Raw genomic sequence first — 25,114 nt, forward strand, 5'->3', positions numbered from 1 at the left:
CTGTCTTGTTCTCTGTAGCAATCAGCTGGATGCACTGTGTAGTTGTACAGGCTCTGATACCCTGTGTCACTGTCACCCACCCTTCTCCTCGGCATCTACGTGGTATTTGGCCTTCAGTTGGTGCCAACATTACATGAGAGGGATGGAGAGCAAAGGCAGCTGTAGAGCTGGTGGAGGGGCCCTGGGTGTCCGTCAGGGTTGTTAGGGCCATTTCTGAGCTGGCACGGAATCATCTAGGAGTATGCAGGGCTGAGACCCAGCTGGGGCTGGACTTGTGACCAGCTGCACCTGCCCATCAAGCCCAGGGGTGGGCAGATCCTCAGCCCAGCTCACTTGGGCTTCCCAAAAAGCTGTAAGGAGCTCCATGTGGCAGGCTGCTGGGCTCATCTTCCCCAAACTCTACCTTATAGGAAAGGAAACTGAAGCCTGGGAGAGGTGGTTACATCTGCCTACAACAGTGGAAGGGCCCCGGAGGCAAGAGTTTCTAACCCAAGACCTATAGACACACCCTGGCATCATCCATTAGCTAAACTTTATCTGGTGTATGGCTCTGGATTCTGTGCAAGATTCTGTTGCCATGTACTACTGAAAAAAAAAAAGTTTGGAAGGCACTGTTCCCCTTCTCTGGATGGAAAAACTGAGGCCTGGGGAGGGTAATCACTTGCCAAAGTCCCAGGGCAAGTTACCTGCTGAACTGAACCTGGGGTCTGTCTGCCTGGCGGCCCTGGGGGAGGCCCAGACAAGCCATCTTCAAAGACCCCCTGCCCAGGCTGTGAGGGTGGGGGGTGTTGATCCAGGGGTCAGCCGTGACAACAGCCATGTCCCCTTTAAGCAGAGAGCCGCCTGCAGCAGTGGGTGGACTCGGTGCCCAGCCAGTGGGAACTGTGAGCTTCCCTCCCATCGCCCCTCCCTGGGGAGGGTGAAGGGGAGGGTGAAGGAGAGGCTGAGCAGCGTGGCTCCTGAGGGAGTCGGTGGTCAGCAGGGAGACAATAGCAAACATGCTGTGTGGGCTCAGCAGGGAGACCCCTGGAGAGGCCGGTAAGTAATGGCAGACCTGTAGGCAGAGTGATGAGGCTGAACCGGCTGATCCCTCTGGGAGTGCTGCCCTCAGAGGGGAGTGGAATGGCTAAAACTGGGACTGCCATTTCCCAGAGACCTAGGACTTAGAAAGAATGCAGGGGTGGAACACCTGGCCAGGGTGGGCAGATGACAGGTCTGCCTGTCTGACCCTGGCTGCTGTCCTGCAGCAGGGAGCTGAGTCCCCTGGGCTGTCCCGAATGGCAGGGGAAGCAGGCGGGCCTGGAATCCCGAGGGCAGTGCTCAGCCCCTTAGGGGTGTGTCAGGGAGGGCATCAGACTCAGCACAGCTGCTGGGAGTGAGTGCTCTGGCCAGAGGTGTGAGAGCAAAGGCTGAGGTCAGGGTGGGTGGGAGGGAGCTCCTGGACCTTGCGGCAGGAGGCAGAAGCCCTGGCTGGGGATCTGGGTGGTGAGTCCTGGGGCTCTGGGAATTCAGTCACACAGCTGCCACATTCCTGGGTGGGCCCAGGGCTGGGCCCCGGGGAGGGGCTCTAGGGCAGATGTAGCTGCTCCGCCCATTCATCTGTCCATCTGTCTCTCCAGCCTCAGCCTGCCAGGTTGGCCTTGCTTCCCCCATACCCCCCAACGGGGAACTTGTCAGGAGCCAAGACCAGGTCATCCCCCACTAGGTGCCCTGGGGCCACCCCTGTCAATCCCTTTCCACACGCCACATACTCTTGACTTTACCTTCTCACAACAACTCCAAAGGTAAGGACTGTGGCCCTTGTGGACAGAAGAGGAAACTAGGACACAGGGCAGGGGGTGGTCGACCCAAGGCCCCGCAGCCGCAATGCAGTAGCCCAGCTGGGACTGGCTGCGCAGGACTTTCACAGCAGAGCTCTCCCCACCCTGCTTCCGATGGCCCTGTGAACTTAGGCTCCCACTGCCCCACCGATGGCAAGGGGCAGAGGCGGGGTTACCACCAGGCCCCCAGATAATAACATTAGGTTGGTGCAAAAGTAACTGCGGTTTAAAAGGTTAAAAATAATTACAAAAACCGCAATTACTTTTGCACCAACTTAATCACATGAACAATAGTAGCTGGTAGCCATTGAGATCTTACTATGTGCCAGGCTCTATTCTAAACTATCGGTACATATTGTTATTTAATCCTTATAACAACACTGTGAGTTCAGGACAATTTTTCTCCCCATTTACAGTTAGGGAAAGCGAGGCATAGAGGTGTTAAGTGACTTATGGAAGACTGCACATCCAGAACTGGCAAAGCTGGGATTTGACCCCAGGTGGCCTCCCCCGTCCTCTCCTGGCGACTGCACTATAAATGGAGGCATTGCCTTCGTGGCCTGGGCACAGGGGTCCGCTCAACCTACGGCCCAGGTGAATGGGGTCACCTTGTCCTACAATGGTCAGAGCTACAAGGGCAGGGGTACCCCAGAGACCCTCACCTGAGACTGCCAGGGAGGTGTCTTCCCCTTCATGGGCCTTCTGCCTCCACTGGAACTCAGGCCTCAGCATCGCCTGCCTGGACCTTTGCCCAGTCTCCTCCCTGGCCTGGCCTCCGGCTTGCACCTCCTCTCTCTGAGCTGCCTCGGGGGGGGGGGGGGGGGAGCTTGCTAAAACTCAAATGCAATCACAGCTCCTCATCCTGGCATTCGAGGCCCTTCATGAGCTCTCCGGCTTTTTCTCTGTCTGATGACTGATCCTCACCCTCACCACTGTAGCCCCCATCTAGTTTCCTCCCCAAGTCACAGACCATCATGATCAACCTGCCTCAGTTAGTGTCAGTACTGAGGCTCTTTTCCAGAAAAGTCCAAAGATGGAACTTTAGGCACAGCAGGATCCAGGTGCTCAGTTAACATCATTAGGACTCCAGGACTCTGCTACTCTCTAGATGGCTTTAATTTCCAGGAAGTATCTCCTATTCTTGAGGTGCCCAGAGCTTAAGGTCAACCATCTCAGTTCTCCTAAGGAAGGACTCTTTTCAATAGTTTCAGCAAACATCCCAGGGCCAGCTCTTATCTGCCCAGCTTGGATCACATGCCCACCCCTGACCAATCACTGGGCCTCTGATTGGCTGGGCCTGGTCACATGGCCTCCTCTGGAGCAGGGGGACAAGGGGAGCCAACAGGTGGCTTACTCCATACACCCTCCACATTTTGCAGAGAAGGCTGAGGCCACTGGAGGTGATCCTCAGTGAGCTCTAGGCTTGGAGTTGGAGTCTGTAGGACTCACTGTCAGTGCCCTTTTTCTGCCCTGAAGGACTCCTGCCTGCACGAGTCCTTTCTCAGGCCCATGCCCTGGCCAAGTGTAATCTTGCTTGTGGGAGCCTTGTTTACCCCACCACTCCGCTAACCCTGGGCCCTTGCAGGAAGGGATGTGACCAGGGCTGGGACACAGTAGGCTTGAACACAGATTTTGGCAGGAAGTGTGTGTGTGGGGTGTGTGTGTGTGTGTGTGTGTCCCCACCGCCCTTCAGTGTTCACTCTTTTCTGACTTCTGGCCACAAAGTGGTTTTTGTTCCCAGAGCCTACTAGTCCTGAGTGAGTACTTGCCAGCCAGCCAGGGCCAGGAAGCCTTGGGGGGGGGGGAGGGAGGAGAGAGAGAGAGAGAGAGAGAGTAGGGGTCCCTGGACTTCCCACTGCTCTGAGGAGACTCTCACCAGAACCACCTGGATCCTCGGCAGACCTGACCTCCTGTTCCACAGCACCGGCTGTAGCCATAGGGAAACTCCCGGCCCCAAACCAAGGAGGTTATGGCCTGGAGTCAGGGAGTTTGCCTAGTGGCTCTGCCTCTTCATGATTCTACAACCTTGAGCAACTCACTCCACCTCTTTGATTCCCATTCTCCTAATCTGTAAGTGGGAATTTACTGAGCCCTTACTGTATGCCAGGCTTTCTGTGCTGGACACAGCAATGAACAGGCTGATAACAACTGAGCCCCCTGGAGCTGATATCCTAGTGTGACAGAGGCAGATAGCGAGGTCCATTAGATGGTGTTTCATGCTATGAAGAAAAATAAAGCGTGGAAGGAAGGTGATGGGAAGTATTGGAGGTATAGAGAGTGCAGATATAAGTTCAAACAGGCTGACTGGGGAAGACCTCCCTGAGAAGGTGACATTTTCACAAGTTCCTGAAGAAGGTGAGGGAGATAGTTTGGGGGATGTCTGGGAAAGAGCATTCTGGGCAGAAGAAACAGCCAGTGCAAAAGCGCTGGGGTAGGCAAGAGTCTGGTATGTGGAACAGCGAGGAGACCAGTACATTGGAATGGAGCTGGCAAAGGGAGCGTATTAGGAGGTGAAGATGTGAATTTTGCTTTTACTCTCAAAGGAGTGAATTGAGTCTTTTCACTGCTCCAGGCAGCCACTGTTAGGAAATAAAATGGTTCCATGGTGACCCAGTTATGAGGTCATGCTCCTCGATATTGCCAGTTTCAGAGTCAACTGGGAGAGCACAGACCCAGAAAGCCAAGACCCGACTCAAGCCTGCACCCCAGCCCACATGATGTTGGGGCCACCATGGCCCCATGGAGTGGGATGTCAGCCCAAGCATGGCTCCAGACCTAGTGCCAGGGGCCCCACACTCCTTGCAGAAGGGGAATTGAAGGGATGGCAACCTCTCTGGGTCATGTCCATGGTTTCTGATAGCCCTGACATGCCCAGCCTGTGGGTGCCTGAGCCCTGATGTGGGGCCTCCTGGAGGCTGGCACGGCCTTCCCTGGTGCCCCTCATTTGGGGTCCATTGTCCTCTGTGCGAGGAAGAGAACAGAGCCAAGGGTTAAGGATGTGGTCTGTTGGGGGGCCAGAAAGGCCCGATTCCAGTCATTCTTCTGTCGCTCACCAGCTGAGTGACATCTCTGTGCCTCAGTTTCCTCATTTATAACATGGAGATGATAATGGTACCTACCACATAAGATTATTATGGCCATAATGTGGTAATAATATTTAAATTCTTAGAACATTAATATTATTGTACAACTCTTGGCTCTGCTCCTTAACATGGGAAGTCGCTTAATGTCTCTCTGCCTCAGTTTCCGTAGCTGTAAAATGGGAATAACAATCATACTACCTCAGAAAGTGATGAAGATAATGAAGGATTAAATAAGTTAACGCTTATGAAGCACATAGCACAACAACCCAGCACTTAATCAACAGGAGTTGTTACTATTTATTAATCTAGGAAAACCTTTCTAACAAGGTGAGTAAAGGAGACAGGGAGGGAACTACCATGTTTCATGGCTTCTCTATACCACAGAATCTCACTGATTCCTCTCATTTACCCATGAGGTGGGCACTGGTACCCCCACTTTACAGAGGAGAAGCCTGAGGGTCAGAGAGGAGAAGGGACTTGTCCCAGATCCCTTAGATAGACACCAACAGGTTTTAAATCAGAATGTGAAGTTAGCCTAAGTCCAAAGTCCATCCTTCCTTTTCCACTGAACCAGCAATGCCTTCTGAGGTGGGGCCAACCAAGCCAGGACTGGCGGTTCACTTGGTGGAGTGCTACAGCAGGCTCACCCAGAGATTTGGCAATAGGTCACCATGTACAGTTGTGATGGTTAGACCCAGGGGCGAGTGTGGGCCCCTTTCTCCCAGTTGGCACATGGGGGCACACTGGTCCTGCTCCCTATCAGGCAGTCATTTCCTGTTCGTCCCCAGTTGAACCTCTGGGCATTCATTTTCTCAGGGCACTGCCTCCTCCCTCCCCCGCCCCAACACCAGATGCTGAATGCTCCCTCCTGGGGGCCCCCAGAACCAGGCATCAGTCAAGGCTAAGTCTACAGCCCTGCCCAGCAACACCCCCTCGGGCATCCCTTTCCTGCTTAGGCGGGGTCCTGGCAAAGACAGCTTGGCCAGGGGCTGACTTCCTTTTCCCTTTGTTAAAGCTCAGTAGCTCCCCGGAGCCCCAGAGAGATGAAGATAATGAAGGCAAATTAGCAACGCTTTCAAGAGAAATGAAATAAAAAGAAACCCACCCACCCACTCTGGGCACAGCATGGGTCTGGGGACCAGGTGTATTTGGCTGTGCTGGGTTCAGCATCTCTCCCTCCTGCTCCCGCGACTCACCCAGCATTTACTGGGACGGCTGGCATCGCTGCGGAAATGAATTTCCCTCGGAAACGAGTTCTTAACAGGACGGATTGACTGAAGGCAAAAGCTCATAATTGCCCATTGCTGGAAGGAGGAGACAGGAAAAAAGAAACATGCGGATAAAAATATCTCTGTTTTTTATGCACGTTTCCAGCTGAAAATTGGTGGAAAAGATGTTTTTGAAAAGCCTTCATCTCTAAGCATATAATTACCAGGTCCCAGAACAAAAAAAGAGAGTGTGGGAGAGAGTGAGCATATTCTCTGAGAGAGGGGGACTGGGGCCTGAACCCCCATGAGGATTTCTGTAGATAAAATAAGTCCCTCAAATTCTCAAGCCGGGGCTGGCTAGAGCCAGCCATGGGGTGATAAACCCCCATTTTACGGGTAGAGAAATAGAGACAGAAGTCATACAGCCAATTGGTAATTCTGGTCCTGCTTTGATTCTTGGTTTAAATGCTGCCTTAGTTTCCCCCTCCACCCAAGGATGCTTGTGACAGTGGGATGGTATGTCCTCCTCTGAACAGGCCTCAGCAAACATTATAGCAGCGATCCTTATGGATGCCTTTCTGAATGTGGCACTGGGTCTTACATATTCAGAAGTTTCTAATCCTGCAATTCACCTATCCAGGGTGGCCTCAACCTGTAAGAAAGGTCTTCAAGGCCACATGCTCAAATGTAAGAACATTCCCTAGAGAAGAGCCCCAAGTCCTCACTTATTGCCCACTGACCCTTTGTTTGCACACAGTTGTATGACTCCTGGTTTGCAGCGCACAATCAGGCCCACCTGACACCTGAGGAAATAGATGGCCCACAGCCGGACCCTAAGGCAGCAAAAAATTGTAGAAGGAGGGAGTTGGGGCCACTCAGTGCTGAGACAAGCAGACCCATGCATCTCGGCTGTCTCAAGGGTATCACTGCAGCCCAATTCAGCACCAACTAGTTCACTGGAGCAAGATCTGAATATTGGGGTGAGGAAAGGGGGGAGAGGACAAACTTGGAGGATTCCACGGAATCAGCCCAGAAAATGGGTCTTTGCCTTCAGCAGCCAGCATCTTCCATCTTTTGCCTCAGAAGTCTGTATTTGGAGATCCCATTGTTCATGGAGTCTCTGAATCTTTCATTTTTAATATCCAGGCTCAGAACTCCACCTTGAACCTGCTGTTGTTCCATTCCATTCTTTGGGATCCTACTGCTCTGAATTTGGCAAACTTGACCCTCAGCTTCTTCCTTTCCTGAGGAGATAATTGCCCCCTCCCCCATCCCCAGACTCCTAAACCTGGAGCCAGCAAACTTATCTCTGGTCTTCCCAAGAGACAGGGATTGTCCAGTAGCAGAATCTAATCTGCACAGGATAAAACAGATTTTAATTCCAGCACTGCCCACATGAAATACCAGAGAAGTGCGCTGCCACACACTTGATAGGATGCAGTCTTATTAATTTTATTAGCTCTGAAACATCTTGTTGAATCTGAATGAAGTGCAAATTAGAGAACTGTAATGGGAAGCATTATTCTTAATGGGTCTGACAGAGTGGAATGATGGGGGAAGCGGGGATGGTTTCTCAGTGGTTAGAGCTGCAGGTGGTGAAGGTGCTTAGGCTTCCTTAGACCCAGCCAGCGTCCCACCCCTGACCCACGCTGAGCCCTGCCCCTAGCCCATCCTGAGCCCCAACCTTGACTCTAGAGCAGCGGATTCTCAACGGAGGGCAATATTGCTCTCCTAGGAGACATTTGGCAATGTTTGGTGTCATTTGGGTTGTCATGACTGGGGTGGGGTGCTACTGGCATCTAGTGGTTGGAGGGCAGGGATACTGCTAAACAGATACTTCAGGAGAGAACCCCACCACCACATGGAATTATCCAGCAAAAAATGTCGATACTGCCGAGGCCGAGAAACCTGCTGTAGACTGAACGCTGTTCTTGGTTCTGACTGAGCCCCGACCAGACTGACCCTACCCCTGGCTGAACCCTCATCTGATCCTACCCCTCATGAAAGGACCTGGCTGGGGTGGGATAAGTGGCTTCTGCCCTCCTGCCAGGGCAGATTCCTCTCCAACCCTTCTTTCTCACACCTCCTCTAGGAAGTGAGAAGGGGAGATGGGTCCTGTGAGTTAGGTCTTGCAATGATCAGGAGGCTGGGAGGTAGAGTTGGGGAGAGGAGTGGCCTTCCCACAGCTGGTGAATGGCTGAGCCAGGATCTGCTCTCAGGCCTGGCTGAGCCCGGAGCCCATGCGCTTGACACTGGGCCAAGCTGGAGCCACAGGGCTGGGGGCAGCAGGAAGGCTATTCTTCAAGGGCAGGCAGGGGGCCAGGGATGTGCAGGCTCAGGTGAGGCCTGAAGAAGCAGCAGAAGCCCACGGCGTATACCCGGTGCCTGGGAGGGGTGGCCCTGAAGGCAGCGTGGGAGAACAGCCCAGTTTGATGGTTTGTTAGTTGTCCTTGCCCATATCAGTCCAGTGCTGAGAAAGGACTTGGAGAAGAAATATGAAAAAAAAATGTGGTCAAGGGAGACTAGAGCATGGGGTGGGGTAGGCAAAGGGGCCTGGGGTCTAGTTCTGGCTCTTTGTAGAGGCTACCTTGGCCAAGGACTTTGCTGATCTGAGCCTCAGTTTTCTCATCTGTCAAGTGGGCATGATGGTAGCACCTATGTCCTCCCAGGGTCACTTGACAAGTGAAGGAGATAGAAGGAGATCGTGTGGGTGGTGTGCACAGGGCATGGTTGGTGCATGACATATGAGTCCTCTTCCCCTCTCCTGTCAGGACATAGAGGATCCGGAACATGCACAGTGCATAAGACAAGGGGACGCTGCAGGGAGGCAGGGCTCTGGCATTATCACAGAGCAGGTGGCCTGAAACCTCGAGCTTCAAACTGCTTTGAGATGCACAGATGAACCCACAGAGCAAGTAGAGGTTGAGCTGGAAAGGAGATAAGGATGGTCTGTACAGCCACTTCCATCAGCTTCGAACTAGAGGTTTGGCCAGTGCAATAAGGCGAGTTAAAGAAATAGAAAGTATAAAGTTTAGAAAGTAAGAAATAAAGCTGTCGTTATTCACAGATGACAGAAAATCCAAACGTATCTACAGATAAACTATCAGAATTAATATGTGAATTTTTAAGGTCAGTATATAAAATCAACTGTATTGTTATATACTAGTGACAAATAATTAGAAAATGAAATTTGAAAGACAATTTCATTTATGATAGCATAAAAACACTGCAAATATCTAGGAATACATTTAGTGAAAAAGGTACAAGACCTTTACCCGTGAAAGTACACACTATCCTTGGGATAAATTAAATAAGACACAACTAAATGGAGGAATATACTGTTTATCTATTAGAAGACTCAATATTGTAAAGACGTTCGTTTCCCATAAATTGATCTACAAATTCAATGCATTTGCAGACAAAAAATGAAAAGGAAAGTGAAAACCAGCAGGATGAGTGTATGCTGATAAGTGAGGCTTCCCTATGGAGTGGCGGTAGGAATGGCGGTGTTTGCTGGTTGGTAACCAAAGTGCTGGGTTTTAATAGCTTAGGGGTACAGGAGGTGATGCCCTCTACCTTCCCTAGTTGGAACTGACACCCAAGCCTAAAGCCAGGACTTCAGAAAAGATATACCCTCAGTGAAAGGGGGAACTTGGAAAATATCCACCCATTCACCAGGGAGATAAAACAAAAGCTTCTGTGTCTTGGCTAAGTCTTCTTTGAGAATTTGTGATTTGAAGTATGCCCCTTGTTTCTGTTAAAGGTTATAATTTACACTACCTCCATGGCTCTAGAATCTTGGAGCCAAGGATTTAATGTAAACATTGGTGTCAGGGTAATGTAATGATGCCTTGGCAGGCACCCAGGGGAAGGAATTACAGATTCTCTCCGGACACTGGAGGGACCTACCCTCAACCAGGCTTATTAAGATCCCCACATATAAAGCCCCACTAACATGAGCTATAGTACAACAATTACCAAACACACAAGGAAACAATCCACCATGAGGGAGTGTCATCAGATAGCCCAGACAGCAGAAATCTCTCTCAAGAGTTTGAGATAATAGTAAATAGAATAATAGACGAATGTTGAAAAGATTTAAAATTATTAGACACACATAAGGAATAATGGAAAAGGAAAGAACACAACAAGGAGAGAAGCAAAAGAACCACACAGAGCTTTGAAAAACCGAAACTATACTTGCTAAAATTAAAAACTCATTAGGATTGGGAAAATTTGAATATGGAGTGGATATTAAATTAATAATTAAAGAATGATTGTATTTTATAATGTGCGATAATGGTATTTTTGCTATGTAAGAGATATGTTCTTATTTTTTTAATGCATACCAGAATATTTAGAGGTGTAATTTCATTGTGTCTAGGGTTTTAAAATATTTCAGCATAGATAAAAATAAATGGAGTAAACATGAGAAAATGTTAATAATTGTTAAAACTAGATATTGGGTAAATAGGATTCATTATACCAGTGATTCTCAAACTTCAGTGTGACACAGAATCACCTAGTGGGCTTTTCAAAATGTAAATTATTACATCTGACAAAATATTTATATTCAGAGTATATAAAAATGCAATAATAAGAAAACAAACAACCCAATTTAAACATGGGCAAAAGATTTGGACAGACACTTCATCAAAGAAGATATATATGGATGGCAAATAAGGAAAAGTATTCACCATCATTAGTCATTAGGCAAATGTGAATTAAAACCACAATAAGATACCTCTACACATTATCTATTAGAATGACTAAACTTAAAAAAATAAAATCCTAACTGACATTGCTAAGTGCTGGTGAGAATGTGAAGCAATTAGAACTGTCTCACATTGTTGGTGGGCAGTTTGAAAAACACTGACAATTTCTTACAAAATTGACCTCATTCTTACCATATAACCCAAAATGCCATTCCTGGGTATTGACCCAAATGGAATGGAAACTTACATCCCAAAAAAAAAAAACCACAAAAAGCCTGTGTGCAAACATTTGTTATGATTGTTTAAAATCACCCCAAAGTGGAAACAATGGAAATGTCTTTCAACAGGTGAATGTATAAACAAACTGGTACATTCATGCAATGGGACATCACACAACAAGGAAAAGCAACAGACTACTGACACACTGAACAACACGCTGAATCTCAAAAGATTGTGCTAACTGAAAGAAGTTAGGCTAAGAAAGCTACATGCATACATCACATGACTGCATTTATATGACATTCTAGGGAAGGCAGAATTATATGGAGAGAAAACAGATCAGGGCTTGTTGGGGGCTGAGAGTGAGGGAGTGGCTGGCTGCAAAAGGGAGCAAGGGAGAGTGTTAGGGGTCCATGGAAATATTCTAAAAGTTGATTGTAAAAAACAAACTAACAAACTTGCTTGTAGTGGTGGTTAGGACAAAATCCATAGAAATAAACACCAGAAAGGATTAATTTTAATATATATATAATTTTAAAAGTGGAGAAAAATGTTAGACTAATATACTAAAACACACACAAACATTGCTAGACTTCACCCTCAAAGTTTCTAATTTACTAGGTCCTGGGTGGGGCCAAAGAATTTACATTTCTGATAAGTTCCCAGATGATGCTAGTACATTTTGAGAACCTCTGCTTTACATGAATCTATACTTCCCTTATATTTGAAATGTAAGAAAAATTTCATAACAAATTTTTAAAAAATGATAGATTTCGTTGCAGATTAGACACATCCCAGAGAAATAGAGATAGAAAATATGATAGATGGGTCATGGGGGATAAAGTGGAAAGTCCTGAAGTACACCTATTAGGCATTTCAAAACAGAGAGATGAAGGAAAAAATACTTGAAGAAATAATGGGAGAGTGTTTTGTAGAATTAAAGCTAAAGAAGACAGACTTACCTTGGGCTGCCTTGAATGTCTGAGAATATGGCTAGTATGTTATAAAGTACAGTCCTCATGAAGAAACATTAATCAGGTCCACTCAAGATTGAGTTTGTTCAGGGTCACCATTGTCTCACCTGTGCTGTGATGTCTGCATGCGAGAGAGCTCCCTGTGCCAGCAGGAGTGCAAGCACAGCCCCAGTGTTGGAGTCAGTCAACCCAGGTTCTAATCCAAATTGCCTAATTTCCCAGCTGGGTGACTATGGGCATGCATTGTCCCTCTCTGGGCTTTAGCTTTTTTATCAGTACAGCGGAATAATATTACCCATAATAATAATAATACCACCCTTGGGGCTTTGGAGATGGTCAGACGACAGCTGCAAAGTTCCCAGTGTATGGTGTGTGTTCAGAAGAATGTTATTCAGCCCCAAGAGCAGAGATGGAACCTCCCTGGAGAGGAGAGCCATGAAGATCCCGCAGCAGACACTCAGGAGAAGCTGGTGGCAGGAAGGAACGCCTCTGATAGGCCACATCCATGAAGTCGAAGATTCCCAAAGCAGAAGAGGTTCGCCTGGATGGAAATGGAAATGGAACCGGGACCTCTTCTCTCTTTCTTGCCTGCAGACGATGGGCCTTACTCCAAAGGAGGCAAGGATGCAGGAGGAGCCGATATGGCCCTGATGTGCCGCAGACAGAGCATCCCAGGTAAGGACCCCCCGCTCCTTTCTCTCCCTCTGTCTGTGGGTGTGAGCTCTGCTGCTAACTTGCTCTGTGACCTTAGACCAATCACTGAACCTCTCTGATCCTCCTCTGTAAAAAGGAGATGATCTCACCCAGTATAATGCAGCCAAGTGTCCCGCTCACCAAGTGTTAGCCTCAACTCTCTTAGGGCTGGGGGCCCAGAATTGCCCCATTCTGCCCCCTTACCCCCCTCCATCTGTTGGCAGAGGAGTTCCGAGGGGTCACTGTGGTGGAGCTGATGAAGAAAGAAGGCAGCACGCTGGGCCTGACCATCTCAGGTGGCACTGACAAAGATGGGAAGCCCAGAGTCTCCAACCTGAGACCTGGGGGGCTGGCAGCCAGGTGAGAAGGGGGCTTGATGAGGGCAGCAGGAAGGGGACCAGGGGCCAGTGGAAAATGTACTAGGGCTTTAGGCAAAGCAATCAGGCAGTTGTTTCCAGGAGCAACTGAGAGCTTGGTGTCTGTGGAAGGAAGGTCTCCGCTGGGGGCTGTCATTTTAAGCCCCAGCTTCTTGTCTGTCTCTACACCAGGGGCTGACTTGGCCACAGCACCCTATCTTTCCAGGCCCGCCAGGCCTTTGCCTAGGTGGTTCCCTCTGCCTGGAAGTCCCATTCCCCGTGACATCCCCCTGGCAGACTCCTATTCATCTCTCCACAATGCCTCTGGGAAGCCCGCTTCCCCAAGCTGGGGCAGCTGCTCTGCTCACACAGACCTGTGTGCCGCTTCTGCACCACACACTGCCCTGGATTTTCCCATTGTTTTACCTTGGTGGCTCCCTTCGACCATGCGTTCCATAAAACCTGGGAGTTAGCCTCTCCATTGCTGACTCTCTGGGCCTGCAAAGGGCAGTCCTGTGAAGTGTCCAGTTGAACAGTACAGAAAATTAGCGGTCAAAAGCCAGGAAGTGTTGGGACTAGCAAAGGAGGTGATGATCTGGGCATTCTCTGGGCTTGTCTGGGGCTGGTTAGAGCTATGAGGGTGACCCCCCACCAGGAGGAAAAGCAGGCAGACCAATATCAGGGGAAACACCAGGCCTGGGTGTCAGATGGTTCTAGGTTAAAATCTGCGCTCTCCCACTCACTGTGTGACCCCGGACATTGACTTCTCTGAGCCTCAATTCCCCACCTGTAAAATGAGGATCCAGAAGCCATAAGATTTAAGGGGAGTGTGGGTGTGAATGCCGGCACCTGTCACCATGCATGTGCTCTGGCCTCCGTGCTCCCAGGAGTGACCTGCTGAATGTGGGTGACTACATCCGGTCAGTGAACGGGATCCATCTGACCAGGCTTCGCCATGATGAGATCATCACTCTGCTCAAGAATGTGGGCGAACGCGTGGTGCTGGAGGTGGAGTATGAGCTGCCCCCGCCCGGTGGGTGCCCTTGGACGGGGAACTTTCTCCACTGCCTTGGTTATGGGTGGACACAGCTGCCTCCCCGCCAAGGCCTGGGTGCTGGGGATCATGCCAGGTGGGGTAGGTGGGCCCTGGAGACTGGCCACAAACATCCATGCCTCCCCTGAGGGCTTTGCCTACAACTGCTGTATGCTGTCACCAGGAGATGGCAGGGTCCTGTTTATATATAACCCATTGTCATTTTGCATATTTAGTTTCCAGATGTTTTTCCTTTAAGGGGGAAAGTTTTGGGAACATTGGCTGAATAAATTGTTTCCTGTCCTACCATCCTGCACCGAGTATTGTAGCCTAGGGTTCAGCCTAGCTCTGAATTTTCATAGTTGGTCTCAAGTCTTGAGATTGAGTGTCTAAATTCAACCCTGGCCTGAGCCCACTAGCCATGGATTCAAGCCTGAGTTCTGTCATTGTCTTTGTGTGAGCGTGGGCAGGCCCTTTCCTCTCTCTAAGTGGTGGACTAAGTGGGTATTAGGGAAAAGGGTCCCTCTAAGCCTCACTTGTCCTACCTATTAAATGGGGGAGGAGTCTACCCTTACTATAATCTCTGTGACTGGCTACCCAACTCTCCTAGAAAGAGCTTTGGGGACATCTGCCAGCTCAGTGATGTGACTGAGAGACTCAAAGGAGTCCTCCATTTCTCTCTAGTTCCTGAGAACAACCCAGGGATCATTTCAAAAACAGTGGACGTCTCCCTCTACAAGGAGGGCAATAGCTTTGGCTTTGTCCTCAGAGGTCAGTGTAATGGTCGTCCTTGGTTCAGGGGGCGGGAAGGTGGCTAATTCTAATTCTGTGTGTTCTGTTTTGCTTTAATGAATGTATTTTATATATATATCTGATATATCATATGTATATATCCCATATATATGTATGTGTGTATACTATATTATATATTATATATAATATATATTATACATATAATATATATTATATATTATATATGTTATAATATATATATGTATTGATTCTGACTTTAAAGAACTCAGGACCATTAAGCCAAGTGTTAAATGCAAAAACTTGCTAAGCAATGAAGTGTGTGTGGTTGAGGGGAGTGAGAGGTAAAAGTTGTACCAGAAAATGATGCTGAAAGCTGCTACTGAGATTGAGAACAAAGTCTGGAACTGTCTAGCAACCAGGGCAAAAAGGGAAATAGGATGAGATCAAGGAAAGGAAACAAGCCGTTTAACGGGAGAGGTCTTCGATCATTTTCCCTCCTTTTTGCCCCAGCTCTGGGTAGGGAGAGGGGGTTTATGGCTGGTATCTCATAAGAGGGCCTGTGAATAGCAAGGACAAGATCCTCAAGCAGATTTAATTAAGGGAGCCTGCTTAGTGGCTCTGGGTCTCAGAAAAGAAGTGGGTAGATGATTTCCTGCCTCTTGTTGAACTCTGTCCAGGAGGTGCCCATGAAGATGGCCACAAGTGCCGCCCACTTGTCCTGACCTATGTGCGGCCTGGGGGCCCTGCTGACAGGTGAGTCTGAGCCAGAGGAAACCTTACAGCCTTGCACTGGGCTGACCAATCCCAGCTCCTTGTGAAGGAGGCAGAGTGGGGGCTGTCGTACCCATTCCTAAGATGAGCAAGTTGAGGTTCAGAGAGGGGACACCCTTTGCCCATAGTCATTCAGGGAGTTCTTGGTGGAGCCAGAACTAAACCCTAATGAATAGGACATCAAGCTCTTTCTTCTCCTACATCCTACTATCTCAGGGGACTGGGTGAAGAGCAAGCCTTGGCATCACGTCTCTCTTCCCTTCCCTAGTCTTAGTTTTCCCCCTCCATGGAATGGGTCTAATATTGCAGCCTCTAAGAGCTGCTGTGAGAGATTTGGGGGCATGGTGATCAGCGTCGCTTGCTGTGGCCTCTGTAAGTCAGCCTCCCCAGTCCTGGCTGTGCTGCCCACCCCAGCCTGCCTGGGCCGGCCGGAGGTACCAGGAGGAGAGAACGTGGGGGAAGAATGTATCCAGTTCCCAGCTTCTGACCTCCCCAGTGGGAGATTCCTGGCCATTTTAAGAGAAGCTTGAAACAGTGTTGTCAGAAATCTAAATCTGTCCTGGGACAGGGCCCTGTGACAAGCTATTCATAGAACCTCCAAGAATAGCTTTGGCCACCTGTTGGGGCAAGCATTCCAAGGCAAGGATTTGACCCAAACTGAGGTGAACCCCAGCTCGGTCCCCACCCCGGGACCCCTGATGAATTGGTTCCCAAGCACATTTGTCCCCAGGCCAGAATCGCTGCTAAGAAACCAGGGTGGGAACAGTGGGTAGAAATCTCTGATGGCAGCATGAAGCATCCAGACTGCCCCACTGCTGACGCTATGCTGCCCTGGCAGAGCTGCCATCCTCTCTGGGCCCTGGTGTTTTCCTCTATCCCTGGGGCAGGAGGGAAGTGGTGACCTAGAGGGCCATCCTCAGCGCAGATATTCTAGGGTTGAGCTGGGACTGTGAATTTCTTAAGCACCAAAGCGGGCAGGAGATGTCAAAGCTGACCTGACTCCCGTGTGCTCCCTGCTTCATGTATTCAGCTGCACTCATAGTCATTCATTCTTTCACTTGTTCATGCATTCCTTCACTCACCTGTTCCATCCCTTTCTCCTTCACCCGCTCCCTGCACCTCCTCTGTCTTCTGTGCCCCACCTTTACCAGCGTACTCTCAGCAGGGCTGTGCCCAGTGCTCGCGCTGGGCCAGGCTGGCTGACCCAGCCCTTCCCTGCAGGGAGGGCTCCTTGAAGGTCGGTGACAGGCTGCTCAGTGTTGATGGGATCCCTCTGCATGGGGCCAGCCACACTGCTGCCCTGGCCACTCTGCGGCAGTGCAGCCATGAGGCACTCTTCCAGGTGGAGTACGATGTGGCCATTCCAGGTGAGCTGGGGACCTGAGGACTAGGGTTGGGCAGGAAGAGGCCCAAGGGTGGAGGAAGGGGATAACGGGCACAGATCCTCACCACTGCAAAGGCTACGTGACCTTAGACCAGTCACTTAGCCTCTCTGAGCTTCTGGGCAACAACCACTATGTACCAGGCTCTGGCTGATGCACTAGGGACCCAGCTGAGGACAATATAGATGAAGTCTCTGTTTTCATGGCCCGGACATTCTGGTGGGAGGGACAACAGTAAACCAAATAAATCAAATATAGAGGGTGTCAATTGTCAGTAAGTGCTGTAAAAAAAAATCAAAAACTAGGGGGTGCTGTGGGAAAGACTATCTGAAAGGCTAGGGGGTGCCATTTAATTTGCAGCCATCGAGTGAGAGAAGGCCATGGTGGCTGGACCAGGCTGGTGTCCGAGGAGGAGCACAGAAGGGGTCAGATTCAGGAAACATAATGGAGGTCGAGCTAGCCTGATTTGCTGATGTTTGGATGTGATGGGGCCGAGAGCAGGAGCTAGATTTTGGTTTTGAGCCACTTGGGTGGGCCAATGGAAGTGCTGTTTTCTGAGATGGGAAAGCGTTGTTGTGGACATTGTAGTTCAGTGCCAGCATACAGTAGGCTCTCAATAAATGTGAGCAAACTAGTATTGCCCAGCAAAGTCTAGTGGTCAGGGCCCTCAGACCTAAATACCTGACCGTCCCCTCATGCACAGTGGCTGTGTAAACTTGGACAAGGCCTTTACCTCCACACACCTCAGTTGTCTAGTCTATAAAATGGGTGCAGTGATCCCTTCCTGGAAGCAAGGATTAAATCGAGATATCAGAGTGAGGCTAGGGAACAGTGTTCAATATTTGCATTTCAAACTCTTCTTTCCTTCCATGTGCCAGATACCGTGGCCAATGCTTCAGGACCCTTGATAGTAGAAATAACGAAGACGCCGGGGTCTGCCCTAGGGATTTCACTCACCACCGCATCCCACCGGAACAAGCCGGTCATCACCATCGATCGCATCAAGCCAGCCAGTGTGGTGGACAGGTGAGACATATGCTGGGTGCTGCTACAGCGAGGGGTGGTGGGCAGGGAGAGAGGTTTCCCAGAGCTCTGTCTGGCCAGACCAGCTTCCCCCTTCAACACCTCACCCCCCACCTGGCCAGGAGTGGGGCCCTGCATGCTGGAGACCACATCCTGTCCATCGATGGCACCAGCACGGAACACTGCTCATTGCTTGAGGCCACCAAGCTCCTGGCCAGTGTGTCAGAAAAAGTGCGGCTGGAGATCCTGCCTGCGCCCCAAAATCGGCGGCCCGTGAAGCCCTCAGAGGCAGGTGGGTCCACTTGGAGAGATCTCAGAGCACATCACATGTATTAACTCATTCTGATGCTCCCCATTATCCTAGGAGGTGGCCACTACCTTAGTCCTATTATACAGATAATGGCAATGAGACACAGAGGGGCTAAGTGACTTGTCCAAGTGACCGGGCAACTGGTTCCAGATTCGGCCAAGCCCCTGGGTGAAGGTGGGGGTGCTGCACAGGGAGGCAGAATCCATGTGCTGAGATAGGTGGGTTCTCACTCTTCTACCCAAGGATGTGTTGTATTAGGGCTGGACCCCTCAAAGCCCCATAGCAGAAGGAAGAGCCAGGACCTGGCCCGGGGCAGTCTGGGAGGAAGTGTTACATGGCAGCCAGTTTGGACAATCAGCTGGGGCAGGTGGGGGAAGCAGAATCTCTGGGGTTCCGTGCAAAACAGATGCTTAGATGGAGTAAAAGTACAAAGAATTCCCTGGGGAAGGCCTGCGAAAGGTTGAAGGGGGAGGATGCAGGTCTGAGCAAGCCTTGGCCAACCCAAGGTTGGCACACAGGTTGCCCATGAGAGCCCAGCATGGGCAGAAATGGCCATGTCCTGGGGCCCTGAGGGCTCAGCCCCTGGCTGAGGCTGCCCAGATCCCAAAGGTGCTGCGGCCAGATGCCATCTGCCAACTGCACTCCTTAAAGCTGATGGGCCAGTTGTCGGGCTCCAGAGCCAGTCGACCTGGCTCAAATGCTGCCCTACCACCTCCTGCCATGGGCCTTGGCCAGGGCTGCTTTTCCTCCCCTGTCCTGCTACTGCGTGGCTGAGCCCTGAGCACAGCGCCTGGCACATCATGGGTATCCAAGACACATGGAATCCTGACTGCCTCCCTTGGCTCAGGGGAAACTCAGGATCTTCTAGTCCTGTTGTCCTCACTTCATCTGCAGGTGGGAGCGCAGCCCCCAAGGGGGCGTGGTGAGTTCCCACTCACTCAGGCCCTGATGCCTGCACTTCTCTCTCCTCTTGCTCGGCTGGCCACAGTGAAGGTGCAGAGAAGCGAGCATCGTTGGGAGCCTTGTGTGCCCTCCTGCCACAGCCCCCGGCCGGGCCACTGTAGGATGTCCACCTGGGCCACACCTTCCAGCCAGGACCAGAGTCGATGTAACATGCCCACCCCACTATGGCTCGTGCATGTTTCAGAGGGGAGGAAAACAAGACCCAGAGAAATGAGGGGACCTGCCCAGCGTCACCTAGCACATTAGTGATGGGATGGGCCCCTGTCCTTGGCAACTGGGTTTCACCAGGACAGTGAAAACCCGACAGTCTTTGAGGTCCAGTGGGGGACTTTCCTGAGGTCACACAGCGAGTGGTGGAGGGGAATGGGGGAAGGCATCCCCATGTCTTCCTGTGGTTGGGTGGCTTCCTAGCACCCACTGTGCAGCGGGGGGAGGGCCCTGCTGGAGTTCACCGGGCTGTTCTCTCATCTCCCCAGCCTTATCTTCAACTCCATTTTCCTCACCGACCATGAACCACACCTTTTCCTGCACCAACCCCAGCACCCTTCCCCGAGGATCCCAGCCCATGAGCCCGCGGACCACAATGGGGCGGAGGAGGCAGCGAAGAAGGGAGCACAAGAGCTCATGTAAGCTCTGGTCTCTTCCCTCCCTTCTGGGTTGCCTGAGAGACTTGCCCAGGGTGGGGGATATTTTAGGGCAGGGCTTTGTGTATGTATGTTGATCGTTGAATAACATGAGTGGTAGGTACATCAGGCTGCTGTGGGTGGTTGAGCAGGTTGTACGCTGCATGAGGACACATCTGAGGGGTGCCAGTTACTCTGTACATTTTAGTCGTGCATGTTTATTACGGAAAATTCCCAGCAGGTGGTGGCAAAGTGTCTTGAGGACATCCAGGATGCCTTTTCAGATTTGCATGAAGGTCTCACAGTAACTCCATTTCACTTTTCTTTCATTCAGAACTTCTGACCCATTCAAGTGTGTGGTGTAACTGACATTTCTAGAATGTCCTCTAAGACAAAGACACATAGGCCTGAGATAAGCTATCCAGAATATAATTTTCACTTTTGCTATTTATATTTCTACTCTTTGATTATAGACTTTTCTCTTTATTTATGATATAATCACTGTGTATGTAGTCCCCTTTTGACATGAAGGTATTTAAGTATTTTAAAGAGCGAGTGAGTGTAAAGGCAAACAGTAGTGGAAGACAATGCAGGAGGCACGTGGAAGTAGCAAAAGTTACAAAAACGCCCAGAATTTTGAAATCTTTCCTGGGAAGAGTCTTTCCTTTGTTGATGTAGAAAAGTGTACCCAGCCTCCTGCCATGTGAATTGCAGAGGCCGCCAGGAAGGATGGAAGGTCAAACTGGGCCATTTGGAATTGAACCAGGTGAGGGAAAGGAAGAGTACAAGACACCTAGCACCTGAAAGGAGCTAAGCATGGTTATGAGCTTCCTGGCAACCAAGGTGAAAAGGGAAACAGATTTCAGAGTTAGCTGAGAAATAAAATACACCTTTACCAACCACTTTTGTCAACCATCAAAGCTGGGGATGTGTAGGTGAAAAAATTCAGAAACGCTGTTCATAGGCAGGGGCATGTGGGAGCTGGGGATGCTTGGGACACCTTACCTGTCCCCTTCCTAGAATGGGTGACAAAGCCTCATTGTTATTATTGATGATCATAAATAATTAATGAGTTAAATGACATTTTGAACACCTGTATACCAGGCATCATTCTTATGTTAGGGGTGTAATAGTGAAAAAAATAATAACTATAAATATAATAACATAATATACCCAACAGCATAAATTATTGTACATGCTGCAATGTGTAATAAACAAAATGGCGTATAAAGACAGTATAGTGTAGTATGATTAGTAATAGGATGAAATATAAAAATACATTTTATTTAATAAATGATATCCAATATCCATATTTTTTTAATTTTATTTTTCAGTTGTAGTTGACATTCAATATTAGTTTCAGAGGTACAGCATAGTGGTTGGACATTTATATAACTTACAAAGTGATCCCCTTGATAAGTCTAGTACTTCCCTGGCACCATACATAGTTTTTATAATATTGTTGACTATATTTTCTCTGTTATACTTTACATCCCTGTGACTATTTTGTAACTACCAATTTGTACTTCTTAATCCTTTTCCAATATCCATATTAATAATACAAATGTATTTTATATATGGAATATAAAACAATACATACTAAGTAACATAATATGTCAAAAAGCTATATATAAAGGTATCATATGATTAAGGAATTCTGCATCTAGATCTTTGCCTAAGAGAAATGAAATCGTATGCCATGTACACCCAAAAACTTATCCATGAAGATTCATAGCAGCATTATTCATAATAGCCAAAAGGTGGAAACAACCCAGATGTCCATTAACAGATGAATGGATAAACAAATGTGGCATATTCATACGACGGGATATTATTCAGCCTTAAAAAGGAATGAAATTTTGATCTGTGCTACAATATGCTACGACCTTGAAAACAGTATGCTGAGCAAAAGAAGCCAGACACAAAAGGGCATATATTATGTGATTCCATGTATATGAAATGTCCAGAATAGGCAAATTTATAGAGAAGAAAATAAATTAGTTGTTGCTTAGGGCTGGTAGAGATGTAAGGATTTGGGGCTATAGCTAAAGGGAATAGGATTTCTTTTTAAGATGATGAAAATATTCTAATCTTGATTGTGGTGATGGTTAGGTAGGTAAATTGTATCTCAATAAAGCTGTTACCAAAAATAACATACTATGCACTACAGTATGTAATAGTATTATAACATAGCTAACCTAACATGGCATATGACATAACATAATATCACTGACCCTCAGAACCTCTGTTCCAACATGACAATCCCGGGAGCCATCTTCCTTAATCTTTGCCACAGCCCTGCCATGTGAAAATCACAACTGCATTGTATAGATGAGGAAACTGAGTCCCCAAATGGGCTGTGACTCGGCCGGCCTCTGGGCGAGTCAGGACTCCCACTCATTTGCCCCTCTGACTCCAGGTCCGTGCGCCCGGGGGTGGGTTGGCTCTGCAGGAAGGCCTAGCTGGGCTGGCCCCCCTCAGTGCCATGCCCACCTACCCTGCAGTGTCCCTGGCCTCCAGCACAGTGGGGCCAGGTGGGCAGATCGTGCACACGGAAACCACGGAGGTCGTGCTCTGCGGCGACCCCCTCAGCGGCTTTGGTCTCCAGCTCCAGGGCGGCATCTTCGCGACTGAGACCTTGTCCTCCCCACCCCTTGTGCGCTTCATCGAACCTGACAGCCCAGCAGAGAGGTGAGCCTACTACCTGACACCTCCCCACGGGGCCTGCCACTCTTCAATTCAGGGGGCTCACGGACAGCCAAGGAAACCAAGTCATACACAAAGCCTGGCTTCACAAGCATATCTCACTTAATCGTCATATGCCCAATTTTAGGTGAGGAAACCGAGGTATGGCGAAGCGGATTCATTTGCCCCGGGTCACACAGCTCACACGTGACCCAGGACAGGACATGAACCCCTGTCTGTCTGAAGTCAGCATCCTCTGTACACACAACTCATAAGTCATGGCATCATCTCCATTGGACGGACAAAGAAACATCAATGTCATGCCCATAGCCAGAGTCACATGATAAATGCCCAAGGATCTCCAGCGGGCATGGGACAGGGAGGAGAGTCACACCCCGGGCTGGCCCCCGTGCAGTGTTCCTCTCTCCCAATGGAGCTGTGATGGTGATGGCGCTGCTTCTCTCTGCCTGGCTACCTGGGGTTCAGGTGTGGACTGCTGCAGGTTGGGGACCGTGTCCTGTCCATCAATGGCATTGCCACTGAGGATGGGACAATGGAAGAAGCCAACCAGCTGCTGAGGGAGGCTGCGCTGGCCCACAAGGTCGTGCTGGAGACTGAGTTTGACGTGGCAGGTGAGCGGGTGCCCCTGGCCGCCGCCTCATGCTCTCCTCCTCATCCCCTCCTGTCTTTATCCTGCTCCTGCCTGCTGCAAAGGTGCATGCCTGAGCACTAATCGTGGGAAGGAAGGCACTGGCGGGGACCGGGGGCTGTGGGATAGTCCACAGGCCGGGGTGAGGCTTGATGAAGGATTTTGCCCTGAAACAAGGACCTAGGCAGCGCAGAGTGGGGCTGAAAATGCCCCTCTGCAGGGTTTAGGCAAAGACTCCCAAACAGTAACTTGGGTTAGAATTCTGGTCCAGGGACTGGGACGTTCTGTGACCTTGGACAGGACATGGCCTTCCCCCTCAGTATCGCCAACTGTAAAGTCGTGAAGAGAATCCTTCCACTGCAGGGAATGTTTCTTGCGTTAGATGAGATCAATCACATGAAAACACCCAGCTAAGGCCTGGCCCATAGTAGGTGCTCAGAAAATCGTCACTGGATTTGATTTGCTTTGAGTTTGGCTATGGGAACCCAAGCTGGGGTTCCAGGCCCAAGTCTACTCTGATGGGGTGGATTGGTTGTCTTGGACCAATCTGTCAGCTCACCTGCTTCAGTTTCCTCATCTGTCAAGTGGAAAAACCAGGATGGGGTTGGGAAAGTGACTTTTTGGGGTCTCTCCCAGCCAGACCAGAATGGATGTGGAGCTGAGTCTCACATGGGTCCATGTCTCTTTGTACCCAGAGTCTGTCATCCCGAGCAGCGGTACGTTCCACGTGAAGCTGCCTAAGAGGCGTGGTGTGGAGCTGGGCATCACCATCAGCTGTGAGTCCCCTCTCCGCCATACTGTCCCTGTGGTACCATCCCCACCTCTCCTGAGAGCAGAGTAAATCCACCCGCGGGGAGAAAGAGCACACTGCCTGGCCCAGGGGAACGGTTCCTGGAGGGAGGTGTTCTCTCCCCACTGCAATGCCCGGCTGTGTCCTCAGGCAGGTCTGGAACTTCTCAAAGGCTTGATTTCCTGTTCTGCACATTGGGAGTCTCCAAGCTCGTTGGGTCTCCTGCTGGAGTGAAGTGGCTTGTGAGGCAAGAAACAAATGGGTGGGGTTTGGTTTTCTGTCTACTTCTGTGTGCCCAGGGTCCAGAAGAGGCCCTAATTCATGTTTGTCAAAGGAATGAAAGGGAGGGACTGAAGAATGAAAAGAGAAAGGCAGACCACAGAAACATAAGAAGGTCCAGAACACTCCCATAGCTCCCATCTCACTCTCGGTGAAAGCTGAAGTCCTCAGGGCTGGTGGTGCTCTGTGATCTGGTTTTCTTGACCACTGACTTCACCTCCGATATTTCTCTCGATCACTGCTGGCCTGCTGGCTGCTCCTTGAACACCTGTGTTCCTTCCCTTCCAGCCCTGGCACATAGTAGGAACTCAGTAAATGTTTATTGAATGAATGAATGAACGAGTATAGGATGAATCAATGAGGAGAGAGAATGAGGCTGACTAGCATCTGGCTCAGCACAGATCCGTCCTGGGAAGCCTGAGAGGAAAGAAGCTGGGATGAGGAGGGTGGAGACCCCACTCACCTGGCCACAGGATCACCGCCCCCACTGCCTTGCTGAGGTGGCCTCCTGGCAGGTATCCATTCTGACCAGGGCAGCACACATATTGGTGGGTCAGGCAAGGGATGCTGGGACACCATTCTCCTAGGCCTGCCTCTGAGAATAGACGACCAGTCCACCAGTCCCACTTGGGGCTTGATGGAGGGGCAACTGTCCAGAAGTGTGGCTGCTGCTGCAGCTCCTTCCTGCTCCAGACTCTGCAGTTGATAGAAGTGGGAGTTTAAGCAATCTAGGAGGAAAGAAACTGCTTCCAGCCCAGAAACCTCTGGGCAGGACCACCAGGTAC

The 25,114-nt window shown here is 49.8% G+C and overlaps 1 protein-coding gene across 4 annotated transcripts in view; it reads left to right on the forward strand.

The window, feature by feature from the left end:
- The window catches only part of GRIP2 (glutamate receptor interacting protein 2), a 90,047-nt gene that overhangs the window by 48,057 nt on the left and 16,876 nt on the right, over nt 1-25,114 (forward strand). For 3 of the 4 annotated variants that reach the window (XR_013994875.1, XM_081072137.1, XM_081072138.1), the window contains exons 2-14: nt 12,614-12,694; nt 12,937-13,072; nt 13,956-14,101; nt 14,786-14,872; nt 15,532-15,607; nt 16,847-16,992; nt 17,886-18,033; nt 18,153-18,322; nt 19,329-19,448; nt 19,780-19,929; nt 22,431-22,617; nt 23,098-23,243; nt 23,956-24,036. Coding sequence is in view for 3 of the 4 variants with exons in the window: in XM_081072137.1 (XP_080928263.1) it covers nt 12,614-12,694; nt 12,937-13,072; nt 13,956-14,101; nt 14,786-14,872; nt 15,532-15,607; nt 16,847-16,992; nt 17,886-18,033; nt 18,153-18,322; nt 19,329-19,448; nt 19,780-19,929; nt 22,431-22,617; nt 23,098-23,243; nt 23,956-24,036 (1,674 nt within the window). In the remaining variant the exon portion in view is untranslated. Of the gene's footprint in view, nt 1-955; nt 1,039-12,613; nt 12,695-12,936; nt 13,073-13,955; nt 14,102-14,785; nt 14,873-15,531; nt 15,608-16,846; nt 16,993-17,885; nt 18,034-18,152; nt 18,323-19,328; nt 19,449-19,779; nt 19,930-22,430; nt 22,618-23,097; nt 23,244-23,955; nt 24,037-25,114 lie in introns of those variants that run through there. The other variant, XM_081072139.1, reaches the window with a different exon arrangement.

This window comes from Rhinolophus hipposideros (assembly GCF_964194185.1).
Source record: "Rhinolophus hipposideros genome assembly, chromosome: 14".
Taxonomy (NCBI): Eukaryota; Metazoa; Chordata; class Mammalia; order Chiroptera; family Rhinolophidae; genus Rhinolophus; species Rhinolophus hipposideros.